The sequence below is a fragment of the Salmo trutta genome, chromosome 19 (assembly GCF_901001165.1).
Source record: "Salmo trutta chromosome 19, fSalTru1.1, whole genome shotgun sequence".
NCBI lineage: Eukaryota > Metazoa > Chordata > Actinopteri > Salmoniformes > Salmonidae > Salmo > Salmo trutta.
Window position 1 is genome coordinate 47,103,215 of NC_042975.1, and position 14,517 is coordinate 47,117,731.

A 14,517-nucleotide genomic window follows, 5' to 3' on the forward strand; every position below is an offset into this window, starting at 1 on the left:
AAAGAGACTGGAATGGTCTGCACTGGCGCGACCTCCTCCCTCCCTCGCCTGGGGAAAGGCCAGAGCTACACAGACCCTGGTCTTACCGACTTCCTCACATACTTCACTTCCTTCTGTCTTCCCCTCAATCTCACTGTCATCTGAGCTAGTGTCGGTGAGGATTAAAAAGAGTACAACCTTGACCTGGTCTCCGTGCCCTGGACCGGCAGGCTCAGTGAACTGGATTGGCTAGCTTCACTCGCTCTCCACTCACTCTAACAACCTAACACGCAGCCAGTCATTTCCTAGAAACATGGACACCCCCCCTTCTCAACCCCCCCCCCCCCTTCTTCCACCGTGAACTGTGGCCTTCTCCCAGAATGCCATACCCCCCCCCCAGGCAACAACAGCCATCATGTGATCGCAACATCTACGGTATCCTGGCAACCACAGTTATTGGAGTGGTCACAGCTCACAGAGGCCATGTTGGCTGAACCAGCCATGTGACGCAGGTGTTGATGGTGACCCCTAGAGATAGGGCGAGACATTACACACTCCAGCATTGGGTATGCCACCCATATCTTGTGCTGCTTGTTTTCCTGTCACATTGACTCGTAGACAGGGTTGAGTGGTAGAGTGAGTCCCATCCCAGTTCCATATTAGACCATCAACCTCCACGCACGGCATCACTAGCCCCGATGCCTGTCTCCTAGCAACGCTGACTGCGTCCCATGCCCCAGAGAGGAATCTGTTGGTCTGTACACTGACACTCACATGGTGCAGTTCTTGGAGGGCAAATCAACCCCCCCCACACACTCCCCTCCCTCTCTCTCTTCCCCTCTCCCTCACGCTAGTCTCCTCCAACTGGCTCCCACGCCAGGATTTGGAAGGGCTCTCTCACGCAGTCCTCGGGATGAAAACAACAAGGCCACAAAAATGTCCCTCCCTGCCTCACAGAGCTCTCCTTCTTCTGGTTGGACGCGCAGTGACGAAAGTGCACCGTCTCTCCAACACAGTCGGTCTCTCAGGATCACTGGGTAATGGCCCTCCCAGATGACTCTGCTGAGAATCACAATTTCACTATATCACTTCGGTCTTTCACTGTTCAATCTTGTATTGGGTCACAATGAGTTGGAATACTTTCCCACCCTGTTTCAGAACTGTTTTATCTTCCCTTTAATTGCTGCTGTATGTGTGTCTATGGTTTTGTATAGCCAAAACTGATATCTTTCCAGGGGTAAATGAATGTGTGTGTGTAAATAATTCATAAGGCGAGTTTGACGGATACAAAGCTTTCTCTGACCTTGTGTGACCTTTTGTTGTCGTTGTATTCGGGTGAAAATGAGAGTGAAAAACAAAGCCAAATACATAACAAACTCCAGCGAGCCCTGTGGAACAGGGCCTAGCTCATTAAATCTGTCTCCACACCTCTCTCCATGCGAATGAGTCTACCCCCTCCACACACACACACACACACACACCACCAAATCGCTATTCCCAGAGAATTCCCTGGGCTCTTGGCTGTTCCCCCTCTCTTCCCTCGGAGGGCCCAGCTTTCCCACTAGGCAGCGGGGCTGCCTGCGTCGGCGAGCAGCGAGCCGCTCTTGCCCACCTTCCGCACATCTGAGAACCTCTGTGAAATCCTAATCCCCAGAGCAGGGTGAAGCGCAGACCCAGCTTGCCTGACCTCTCCGGTTGCCATGGATACACCGCACTATAAATAAAACAGAGGGCTTTTTTTTTTTAAAGCAGTTTGGCAGGGCTGTGTGTCCTACTCACTGGAGGGGCTTATTTTCTTTCTCTACCTCTCTCTGTATACTCTCTCCCCCCCTGCTCTCTCCTCCCCTCAATCACAGGGTGTCCATCCTCACTCTCTCTCGGTTTCCCTTTCTCGCTCTCGTACTCTCATTCGCCCTTTTTGGGCTTTACTCTCCTCTGGCACTCTTTAGATCGAGACACTAACTGTGTCATTACCAACTTTTTGACACAACATTCTAAAATCATGGTACCCTAAAACACCCATAAAAACATGGAGTGAGAGAGTGGGGGAGAGAGAGACTGGGCCTTGTGAGAGAGGAGGCAGAGTTGTTTTGTGGGTGCTGTTTTTGGGAGCATTTAAATCTGTCGAGTGTAAACAGACAGAGCCTTCCTAGTGGAGGCCCTGTAAAAAAAAAAAAGAAGAGGCCTATTTTCTTCAAAGTGGCGGCAGAGAGGCGTTGAGAGACGAGGGAGGTTGCGTGTTTGTGCACTGAATCAGGGCTGCGCTGCAGATTTTTGTCTGGCGAGGCGAATCTCGGGAGGCTAGAAAATAATTTGGTCACGGCTGTGGGAGGTTGCTGGGGGCAGGCGGGCGGGGGTGAGGAGGAGGAGGAGGGTGGTGGAGGGACGGCTGGAGGGGGGGAGGCAGGGTTTCGACCGTCTCGCTGCGGTGAGAACACGCTTGACACTTCATTCCTTTCCAGTCAATGCGGAGCGGACTGCAGGAGGTTAACCCTATGCCTGCCTGGCTGCCTGGTCACTGGCCTCGTACTGTGCTAGGCCTCTACACCAACCTGAAAACACCTAACACTAGGCCCAGACAGCGCCAGAACGGACCAGTGGCCAAATATAAGACACCGTTTGTAAGGACATGTTAATATTTGTATTGCGTCTATGTGTCACGTCAAGTTGGTGCGAATATCCGAGTAACTTTTTAAAACAACGCGGCGACGCCGAAGGTGCTGAGTATCCGTCATGGTGATTTGTGATTTGACCATGACATAACTGGTGCCCCTTGTCTGAGAGACAAGGAGGAGTATGACAAATCTCGCTGTCTGCCTCGGGTGAACTAGACGTTAAAAAAATAAATAAAAAAAACACCGGGCACAAAGTTGCCTCGGAGACAAAGGAGATGATGGTCACATGACTAAGGGTGGTCACATGAGATGACGGTCACATGAGACGACGGTCACTGACCTGGGGGCAAATCACACGGTCCCTCATCATGTCATGAAACTAGCACATGTCCAGAGGACATTACCACAGGTTGGCTTTTTAATTTTTTAATTGAAAGCTTCTTTATTTGTGTCTGTGGTCATGCCTGGGAACCCTGTCTGTAGGTAGAAACAACAGCGGCAGTGGTTATACTGTATATTGCTCTGCTTGTGACTTTGGGAGGCTGGCTAAAGCAAAGTACAGCTACAGTATAGTAGGACCTCAGAGAGGCTGAATCTGAGCTCTCTATGCAGGTGAATCCACTGTCTCCCACTGTCTCCCACATTTTACAGTCTTCCACAGAGGTGTGTACAAGCCCGTGTGTGTGTTTAAGTGTAGATCTCGGAGTGTGTGCTAGTGTGAGCAAGTGAGGACATGGTGAGGACGTGGTGAGCAGGGAGTTAACCACACAGGCAGGGCTGTGGCAGTCCTCCTGCCCCTCAGCCAGATTAATCATGCAGGAGAGACACAGCAGGCCCCCGCTCGCTCTGCCTGGGGGTGAAGCCGTGCCCGCATGCTCTCCGTATCACATGGCCTTGGCCCCCCCCCCCCTCCTCTCACTCTCTCTCTCTGCTCCATTCCTCCAGGCTGGGGGGCTGGGGATGGGGCTGGTGGAGGGAGAGAGGGGTGGTGGGGGGCCAGTGGAACGCCTCATAACGCAGTGCTTTTCTTCCTCGGCTCTGCTTGGCTTTATTTCCTTACTTCCCCTTCCGTGGGCGTCAGGAGATAGAGGCAGAGAGGAGAAAAACAGAGGCGTCCATCTCCCCTGCTCCACAACAACAACGGCCCCTTTTTATCTCTCATCAGAGGGCCCCAATGGTGCCGGTGGCCAGGCTCTTTGGAGGAGGAGTAGTTTGTGTGTGTGTGTGTGTGTGGGGGGGGGGAGTACCAAGGGCCTCCAGCACTCGCCTGGAAACTGCTCAGCGACGTCTCTGTGCGTCAGAGAACAGCCGTAGCCATTGTTGGGCTCACAGGGAGAGAGATCTAGCGAGGCGCTGTCTCACAGTCTCGTGTATCACCGTGTGTCTCTCTCTGTGTGCGAGCGTCTGCACGCACGGCTGTGTGTCAGTACGGGTGCTCGTGTGGGCTGCGAGTGCGTTTCAGTGCGAGTGTCCGTGTAAGCACGAGTGTGTTTTGGTGTGCGAGTGTGTGTTTGTGCGTGTGTGGTGGGATGTGTGAAAATCCTCCACAATGCTGATGTGTGGCCTTCCAAAGCGTCCCACCCCCCCCTTACTGCGTTGAGATAAAATCCTGCATCGCAGGGCCCTCCTGCTGCCACCTCGTCAAAATCAGCATCACTCCTCCTCGTCCTCCCAAACAATAGAACTACCTCCACTCTGTATGTACGAGTCTAATCAAACACATGTGGATCAGAGGAGGGCATGTTTACTATCCCGGGGTTACACGCCAATGTTTGTTATTGTTGCTGCAAAACTGTGGTCAATTATAAAAAAAACTCTCATGCACGAATGTGACTTTGTTGAATACAGTGTTAAATAAATAGGATTGTTTGTGGTTTCGGGAAACTAACTTGAAAGTTCTGATCAACAGGGTGCTAAATGGCTCCTGTCGTGTCATCTGAAATGTATCCATAGCCTGTCAGACTGTGTATTAGGGCTGACCAAAACGGCTTCAATCACTCAATCCAATTCAATTCAATTCAAGGGGCTTTATTGGAATGGGAATCATACGTTTACATTGCCAAAGCAAGTGAAATGGATAAACAAAAAAAAGTGAAATAACTCTCCCTCTCTCGGTCTCTGTCGCACACACTCCCTCTTTTCCTCACTGGCTGGCACTGCATCTCCTCAGAGGTATAATGCTTTGCTTTGACTGGCAAGCAGGGGGCAGCCAAGAGAGGTTAAATGAGGGAATTGATGTTTTATATTAACTACCCAAATAGGGATCTGGGAGGGGAAGCCTATAGGGAGTTTTTTCGCCTCTACTTTCACTCTGAATTTCACTCATGGAATCTAAAAGGAACCTAAGTTTACCGGGTGTACAATTCTGTGCCGCAAAAAAAATCCTGGATATAAAGTGGATAAAGAGAGAGAATCATGCAGAAGGCACACACACGCACACACGCACGCACGCACGCACGCACACACACACGCACACACACACCGCCTTGCCTCTTGGAAAACTCACATCACTAGCGCTTGGAGGGGTCAAATGATTTTATTGTTCCACTGTGGTTGCGCCACACAGGCCTGACATCACACACATAGTTCAACACACACCTTGTGTGGGACAACGCACACTCGTTACACACAGACACAGAGATCATCACTCTCGCTCTCCCCATTAACATAGTAAAACATTTTTTTTTTTAAATGAAAAAACGAGTGCAACCAATCAAAAGTGAGATTGAGAAAAATAACAGACAGGTTAACCACAGCTAACAAGATTTATTTGGCACGGACCGTGTGGCTTGCCAGCGTTCGGTCCGCCGGGACACAGAGCAGAGGCGTATGGCACTGTCATTGGTCAATCTCAGGTAGATAGCGCAAGGTGCTTGTTCGGTCAGGTGGCAGTCAGGGGAGATGTGACAGTAAACAAGCTGACGGTGCTGCGGCGCCGTGGATTATTAAGGAGGAACCACCTTCCCTCGCTCACCCGGTTATACCCGTCTGTCCAGCCATACTGTACTCTACCCATCTCTTTGTTCATGACAGGCGTGTATGATCAATTCGGCTCTGTCATTTGTTAGCACATGGAACAATTGTCTTTATATTTAGTCACCAAACAGATAAGCTCTTAACGCCGAAAACAAATGTACTGCGTCATTCAGGGTGACATTTGTCATGATTTGTTGCAATCTCAAGAACAGGTTGATGACCTTGACAACATTGCACAAGCTTTGTGAACGTATTGTGCGCCAAATGTAACAGTAAAGTGGTATTTGTACATGGCAAGATTTTTTTTTTAAAAGTAGATAGACAGGTGAAGAATACATGGTGTGATACGGTCAATAATACATTGAATATAAAAAGGCAAAAGCAGGAAACAAAGGAAGACGCTGTTTTACAATCAACGCTTTTGGTTCACCTTTTCCCCACAGAGAGAATTTACAGTACTGTACAATTTAAAACACTAAATAAAACATGGCACAGGTAAAAATGGCAAAAGCTCTATTCTCATTGCTTTGCTTTTGGAGTAACAGCAATGGAGTCAAAGGTTTTGGCTGTGTTCCTGAGAGCCTTGGGGCCTGCCTCCTTGCGTCCTTGTCCCCAGTTGCTGAGACCCCCAGGCTGGGTGCCCAGCAGTGTTCAGTGGGGCCTGGGTGTGGTATGATGGGGGACAGCGGGTGGCCCTGGTGGTCAGGTCCTGTGGATTACCTGAGTGAGGGGCTGGCAACCAGGTGCAGGTGGTTGGGTTTGGTGGGGATGGGGGGTTTGCTGCCGCGCGGAGGAGGGGTCTGTGCAGGGGGCGTGGGGCTCTTCCCGCTGAAGTTCTTCATGAGCTGAGCCACCCGACCACTCCGTGAACAGGTGTCTCCGCCCCCCTCAGACACCACATCCTCAGACATGGCCCTGCGGTAGGCTGCCATCACGCGGACATCTGGGAGGGAGATAGAGGCAGACATTAGACGAATGGTTAGAGGTGCCTTGCATCAACGAACGGAGCTGAAGCTCACTATGGCTACTATGTATTGGTCTGTTGTCGCGCATCCCCGTAACTGGGAACGCGAATACAAGAGGTCTGTGAGCCGACTGCCATCATGGAACATTCTCCCTGATCCCATCTCCTCTCCTATTCTGCGTTTTCCCCCCTTTCTCCTGCTCGCCCTTTCCTTCTTCCTCTACCCTCCCTCCAAACTCCTCCGTCCTGAGCTGTAGCATGCCAGACTGGAGGTCATCTTCATAGGAAGAGGAGCAGGGACACAGCTGGGTGTAGTTGGTGTGTGTGTGCGTGCATGTGCGTGTGAGACAGAGAGGCACGATGTTTGGGAGGGGGTATAATTGAGGGATGGGAGCGGAGGAGCAGAGGAGGGCCACGGGGACAGCAATGGAGAGCAGACAGACGCTGTTCAGACACCAGAAGGCTTGAGGAACCGAGTATTTTTAGCGCCGTCCCCGGGGGACACAGATGTGTGAGCACACACACTTAAACACACATACTCTTGGATTTCTTAACTTTTTATCACGTTAAAGTGGGATTAAAATTGATTTAATTGTCATTTTCTTTCAACGACCTACACAAAATACTCTGTAATAAGAAAGTGGAAGATAAAAAAATAAAAAAAAATAAAAAAATTATTCATGAAAAATTAAACACTAATACACTTTGATTAGATAAGTACCCCGAGTCAATACATGTCGGGAACACCTTTGGCAGCGATTACAGCTGTGAGTCTTCTTGGGTTAGTTTAAGAGCTTTGCACGCCAAGTTCTTTCAAGGTGTTGAGGATCATGGCTAGACAGCAATTTTCAAGTCCTGCCATAGATTTTCAAGGACATTTAAGTCAAAACTGTAACTTGGCCACACAGGAACTTTCACTGTCTTCTTGTTAAGCAAATTGGCCTTGTGTTTTAGGTTATTGTCGCCTTGTGTTTTAGGTTATTGTCCTGCTGAAAGGTGAATTCATCTCCCAGTGTCTGGTGGAAAGCAGACTGAACCAGGTTTTCCTCTAGGATTATGCCTGTGCTTAGCTCCAACCCGGTTCTTTTTTATCCTGAAAAACTCCCCACTCTTTGCCGCTGTCAAGGATACACATTACATGATGTAGCCACCACCATGCTTGAAAATAAGGAGGCATTCATTCAGTAATGTGTTGTGTTGGATTTGCCCCAAACATAAGGCTTTGCATTAAGGCCAAAAAGTGTATTCTATTGTCTTTCTTTTTCTTTTCTTTTTTACAGAATTACTTTAGTGCCTTTTTGCATACAGGATGCATGTTTTGGAATATTTGTATTCTGTATATTTGTATTATTCTTTTCACTCTGTCATTTAGGTAATTATTGTGGGTCACTACAATGTTGATGCATCTTCAGTTGTCTCATTACAGCCATTGAACTCTGCAGCCGTTTTAAAAATCACTAATGGCCTCATGGTGACATCCTTGAGCAGTTTCCTTTCTGTCCTGCAGCTCGGTTCAGAAGGACAACTTTATCTTTGTTGTGTCTGGGTGGTTTAATACAGTGGTGGCCAAAAGTTTTGAGAATGAAAATTAATATTTGTGTCACAAAGTCTTCTGCCTCAGTTTGTATGATGGCAATTTGCATATACTCCAGAATGTTGTGAAGAGTGATCAGATGAATTGCAATTAATTGCAAAGTCCCTCTTTGCCATGCAAATGAATTGAATCCCCCAAAAACATTTCCACTGCATTTCAGCCCTGCCACAAAAGGACCAGCTGACATCATGTCAGTGATTCTCTCGTTAACCTGTTTAGGATAGGGGGCAGTATTTACACGGCCGGATAAAAAACATCCCCGATTTAATCTGGTTATTACTCCTGCCCAGAAACTAGAATATGCATATAATTGTTTGATTTGGATAGAAAACACCCTAAAGTTTCTAAAACTGTTTGAATGGTGTCTGTGAGTATAACAGAACTCATATGGCAGGCCAAAACCTGAGAAGATTCCATACAGGAAGTGCCCTCTCTGACCATTTCTTGTCCTTCTATAGCCTCTTTATGGAAAATAGAGGATCTCTGCTGTAACGTGACATTTTCTAAGGCTCCCATAGGCTCTCAGAAGGCACCAGAACGGGGAATGATGACTCTGCAGTCCCTGGGCGAAAAACAGTAGGGGATTTGGATAGTGGTCGATCTGAGAACAATGACACGTGTGCGCACGTGCATGTGAAGACACCATTTTCTTCTTTCAGTCTTTGAACGAAAACAACGTCTCCCGGTCGGAATATTATCGCTATTTTACGAGAAAAATCGCATAAAAATTGATTTTAACCCCTCTAGGGCAGGTGGCACCAAATCGTCCCACCTACGTAACAGCCAGTTGAATCCTGTGGCGCGATATTCAAATACCTTAGAAATGCTATTACTTCAATTTCTCAAACATATGACTATTTTACCCCATTTTAAAGACAAGACTCTCGTTAATCTAACCACACTGTCCGATTTCAAAAAGGCTTTACAACGAAAGCAAAACATTAGATTATGTCAGCAGAGTACCCAGCCAGAAATAATCAGACACCCATTTTTCAAGCTAGCATATAATGTCACAAAAACCCAGAAAACAGCTAAATGCAGCACTAACCTTTGATGATCTTCATCAGATGACACACCTAGGACATTATGTTATACAATACATACATGTTTTGTTCAATCAAGTTCATATTTATATCAAAAACCAGCTTTTTACATTAGCATGTGACGTCCAGAACTAGCATACCCCCCGCAAACTTCCGGCGAATTTACTAACAATTTACTAAATTACTCACGATAAACGTTCACAAAAAGCATAACAATTATTTTAAGAATTATAGATACAGAACTCCTCTATGCACTCGATATGTCCGATTTTAAAATAGCTTTTCGGTGAAAGCACATTTTGCAATATTCTAAGTAGATAGCCCGGCATCACAGGGCTACCTATTTAGACACCCAGCAATTTTAGCCTTCACCAAAGTCAGATTTACTATTAGAAAAGTTTGATTACCTTTCCTGTTCTTCGTCAGAATGCACTCCCAGGACTTCTACTTCAATAACAAATGTTGGTTTGGTCCCAAATAATCCATAGTTATGTTCCAACAGCGGCGTTTTGTTCGTGCGTTCAAGACACTATCCGAAGCGTAAATAAGGGTCACGCGCACGGCGCATTTCGTGACAAAAGATTTCTAAATATTTCATTACCGTACTTCAACGCATGTCAACCGCTGTTTAAAATCAATTTTTATGCAATTTTTCTCGTAAAAAAGCGATAATATTCCGACCGGGAATCTGCAATTAGGTAAACAGACGAAAGAAAATACAGCATGGGGTCGACTCGGGCACGCGCCTAAGCCCTTTGTCCTCTGATCGGCCACTTGGCAAAGGCGATAATGTGTTTCAGCCAGAGGCTGCCTCGATATCGTTCAGCTTTTTCCCGGGCTCTGAGAGCCTATGGGAGCCGTAGGAAGTGTCACGTTACAGCTAAGATCCTGAGTCTTCAATAAACAGAGGCAAGAACAAAAAACACCTTGTCAGACAGGCCACTTCCTGCATGAAATCTTCTCAGGTTTTTGCCTGCCATATGAGTTCTGTTATACTCACAGACACCATTCAAACAGTTTTAGAAACTTTAGGGTGTTTTCTATCCAAAGCCAATAATTATATGCATATTCTCGTTACTGGGCAGGAGTAGTAACCAGATTAAATCGGGTACGTTTTTTATCCGGCCGTGTAAATACTGCCCCCTAGCCCTAACAGGTTAATAACCTCTTACATCTAGATGTTCCGCTAGCGGAACGCCTCGCCAATATCCAATGATAGAGCGTGGCGAGAATTACAAACTCCTCAAAAATCCAAAAACTTCAATTTTTCAAACATATGACTATTTTACACCATTTTAAAGACAAGACTCTCCTTTATCTAACCACATTGTCCGATTTCAAAAAGGCTTTACAACGAAAGCAAAACATTAGATTATGTCAGGAGAGTACCCAGCCAGAAATAATCAGACACCCATTTTTCAAGCTAGCATATAATGTCACAAAAACCAAAACCACAGCTAAATGCAGCACTAACCTTTGATCTTCATCAGATGACACTCCTAGGACATTATGTTATACAATACATACATGCATGTTTTGTTCAATCAAGTTCATATTTATATCAAAAACCAGCTTTTTACATTAGCATGTGACGTTCAGAACTAGCATACCCACCGAAGACTTCCGGTGAATTTACTAAATTACTCACGATAAACGTTCACAAAAAACATAATTATTTTAAGAATAATAGATACAGAACTCCTTTATACAATCGCGGTGTCCGATTTTAAAATAGCTTTTCGGTGAAAGCACATTTTGTAATATTCTGAGTAGATAGCTCGCCATCACGGGCTAGCTATTTTGACACCCACCAAGTTTGGCACTCAGATTTACTATAAGAAAAATTGGATTACCTTTGCTGTTCTTCGTCAGAATGCACTCCCAGGACTTCTACTTCAACAGCCAATGTTGTTTTGGTTCCAAATAATCCATAGTTATATCCAAATAGCTCCGTTTTGTTCTTGCGTTCAAGACACTATCCGAAGGGTGACGCGCCGGCACGTATCGTGACAAATTTTTTTAAAATATTCCATTACCGTACTTCGAAGAATGTCAAACGCTGTTTAACACAGGTGTGAGTGTTGACGAGGACAAGGCTGAAAATCACTCTGTCATGCTGATTGAGTTCGAATAACAGACTGGAAGCTTCAAAAGGAGCATGGTGCTTGGAATCATTGTTGTTCCTCTCTGTCAACCATGGTTACCTGCAAGGAAACAAGTGCTGTCATCATTGCTTTGCACAAAAAGGGCTTCACAGGCAAGGATATTGCTGCCAGTAAGATTGCACCTAAATCAGCCATTTATCGGATCATCAAGAACTTCAAGGAGAGCGGTTCAATTGCTGTGAAGAAGGCTTCAGGGCGCCCAAGAAAGTCCAGCAAGCGCCAGGACCGTCTCCTAAAGTTGATTCAGCTGCGGGATTGGGGCACCACCAGTACAGAGCTTGCTCAGGAATGGCAGCAGGCAAGTGTGAGTGGATCTGCACGCACAGTGAGGCGAAGACTTTTGGAGGATGGCTTGGTGTCAAGAAAGGCAGCAAAGAAGCCACTTCTCTCCAGGAAAAGCATCAGGGACAGACTGATATTCTGCAAAAGGTACAGGGATTGGATTGCTGAGGACTGGGGTAAATTCATTTTCTCTGATGAATCCCCTTTCCGATTGTTTGGGGCATCCGGAAAAAAGCTTGTCCAGAGAAGACAAGGGGAGCGCTACCTTCAGTCCTGTGTCCTGCCAACAGTAAAGCATCCTGAGACCATTCATGTGTGGGGTTGCTTCTCAGCCAAGGGAGTGGGCTCGCTTCTCAGCCAAGGGAGTGGGCTCACTCACAATTCTGCCTAACAACACAGCCATGAATGAAGAATGGTACAACACATCCTTCGAGAGCAACTTCTCCCAACCATCCAGGAACAGTTTGGTGACAAACAATGCCTTTTCCAGCATGATGGAGTGCCTTGCCATAAGGCAAAAGTGATAACTAAGTGGCTCGGGGAACAAAACATCGATATTTTGGGTCCATGGCCAGGAAACTCCCCAGACCTTAATCCCATTGAGAACTTGTGGTCAATCCTCAAGAGGCGGGTGGACAAACAAAAACCCACAAATTCTGACAAACTCCAAGCATTGATTATGCAAGAATGGGCTGCCATCAGTCAGGATGTGGCCCAGAAGTTAATTGACAGCATGCCAGGGCAGATTGCAGAGGTCTTGAAAAAGAAGGGTCAACACTGCAAATATTGACTCTTTGCATCAACTTCATGTAATTGTCAATAAAAGCCTTTGACACTTATGAAATGCTTGTAATTATACTTCAGTATTCCATAGTAACATCTGACAAAAATATCTAAAGACACCGAAGCAGCAAACTTTGTGGAAATTAATATGCGTGTCATTCTCAAAACTTTTGGCCACTACTGTACATCATCCACAGCATCGTTATTAACCATGCTAAAAGATATATTCAAAATCTGATTTGGTATTGCTACCAATAACGGCCCTTCTTTTACGATGCTTTTAAAAAGCACCCTGGTGTTTGTAGTTAAATCTGTGCTTAAAATTCAATACTTGACTGAGGGACCTTACATATGTTGTATGTTTGGGGGACAGAGGAAGAGGCAGTCAAAGAAATGATGTCAACCCCTATTATTTCACACAGAGTGAGTTCATGTAACTTATGTGATTTGATAAGCCAAATTTGACTCCTGAACTGATTTAGGCTTGCCTAAACAAAAAAGGGTGAATACTTACTTTATGCAATGACTATATTTGACTTATTTCATTTTTAATTCATTTGAAAAAACGTGTTTAATTCTTCCCATTTTGACATTGAGTATTTTGTGTAGATCAGTGATAAAAATGTAAATTAAATCTATTTCAGTCCCACTTCGTAACGCAACAAAATGTGAAAAAAAAGATCCAAGGGGGGTGAACACTTCTGATACCCACTATAGTCACACACGTACAGACAAGCACATTCACACACACACGCACAAATACACAAATACCCTCCTGCTCACCGACTCAGTCACGCATGCAACCATCTCTGACGAACCCCACCACATTCAATTCAGACACTGAGGTTCTGTGTTTAGTGTAGAGGTTGTGTGTGCAGCCCAGGAGAGGCAGTCAGTTCTATGGCCAAAGAAGCTTTAAAGCAAACACTTGATAGCGGTGAGGCATGAAAGAGACAGGCCCAAACTATCTTTAAAGGTTTTACTTTTCTTTTGTTGTTTTTCTCCCTCTCCCCCTCCTTTCCCTGTAGCTCTGCCCCCACCATCCTCTCCCTTCTTCCCCTCCCTGCCTCTGTCCCCCTCCCTCCACCTTCTTCTCCCCCTCTCCCTTCCTCTGCCCCCTGACCCGCGGTTCCTGTGTTAATGTCCTCTCGCCGCACTGCGTGGGCCTGCCTCTGATTGTCTCGCTGTGTTGTGTGGTCACCACGGAAACCCTGGATAGGCTCCAGCGATCGAGGTCGGACACACATGCCTGCACGCGGACACACACACGCACGCACGCACGCACACACACAGGCACAGAGTCACAGGCACAGAGTCACAGGCACGTGTGGTCGGAGGCTTTTTGGTGCTTGGGTTTTTGGTGTTGGTTCTGATAGGAATGCTAAACACAAGGAGTATGTGTGCGTGCGTGAATGCGCGTGCGTGCATTTGAGAACGCAAGCGTGCAACGTATTCCCGACCGTTACATGTGGGTACGGTGAGGGAATAGTAAGAAGAATTATTATTTTTCTTAAATTTATATTTTTTTTATCCCTCTGAGAAAACATCCGCGTGAGGAAGATGAACCCGATACCTCGAGAAACTAGACGCCAACCTAACCTGTCTTAACAAAGAACTGCCCAAACCCACGCAGAACGTTCTAACAGAAACCAAAAGCCAAACATCAAGCCGATAGACTCTCAGCTCTGTCAACACAAATGGAGCGGGTTGAAAAAAAGCACTCCGCTCCGCGGGTTACCTAACTGTGCAGCCATTTGTAGAAAACCTTGGCAACACCTGATCACAGTTACATGAATTTCCTTCTGCTCGAAGTCACTGGTCAATATGATACAGTGACTGTCTGTCTGTCTCACTGTGTCTTCAGACAGACCTTTGAGGTGGATCCCGCTCTTCACACCTCGTCCCAGTCCATACATGCAGTGGGGGAGAGAGGGGGGCTGCAGTGTCACCCACCAGCACCAAAATAAAAGCAAGCCTAGCTCTTTAAATACTCACTCCTCTCTGGCACGGAGGGGGGAAGGAGGGGGGGGGGGCAGAAGTGGGGCAGAGGGCAGAATTCCGGAGCGGCACGTCTGTGCAGTGAGCCAGGCCGCGGGAGGGTCAGGGTTGGGAGGGG

At 46.6% G+C, this 14,517-nt stretch overlaps 1 protein-coding gene across 2 annotated transcripts in view; it reads right to left on the reverse strand.

The window, feature by feature from the left end:
• Positions 1-5,111: 5,111 nt before the first annotated feature.
• The window catches only part of LOC115154823 (extensin), a 53,330-nt gene continuing 43,924 nt past the window's right edge, over positions 5,112-14,517 (reverse strand). For both annotated transcript variants that reach the window (XM_029701444.1, XM_029701445.1), the window contains one exon: positions 5,112-6,513. In XM_029701444.1, the coding sequence (XP_029557304.1) occupies positions 6,287-6,513 (227 nt within the window). In that variant the 3' untranslated portion in view covers positions 5,112-6,286. The remainder of the gene's footprint in view (positions 6,514-14,517) is intronic.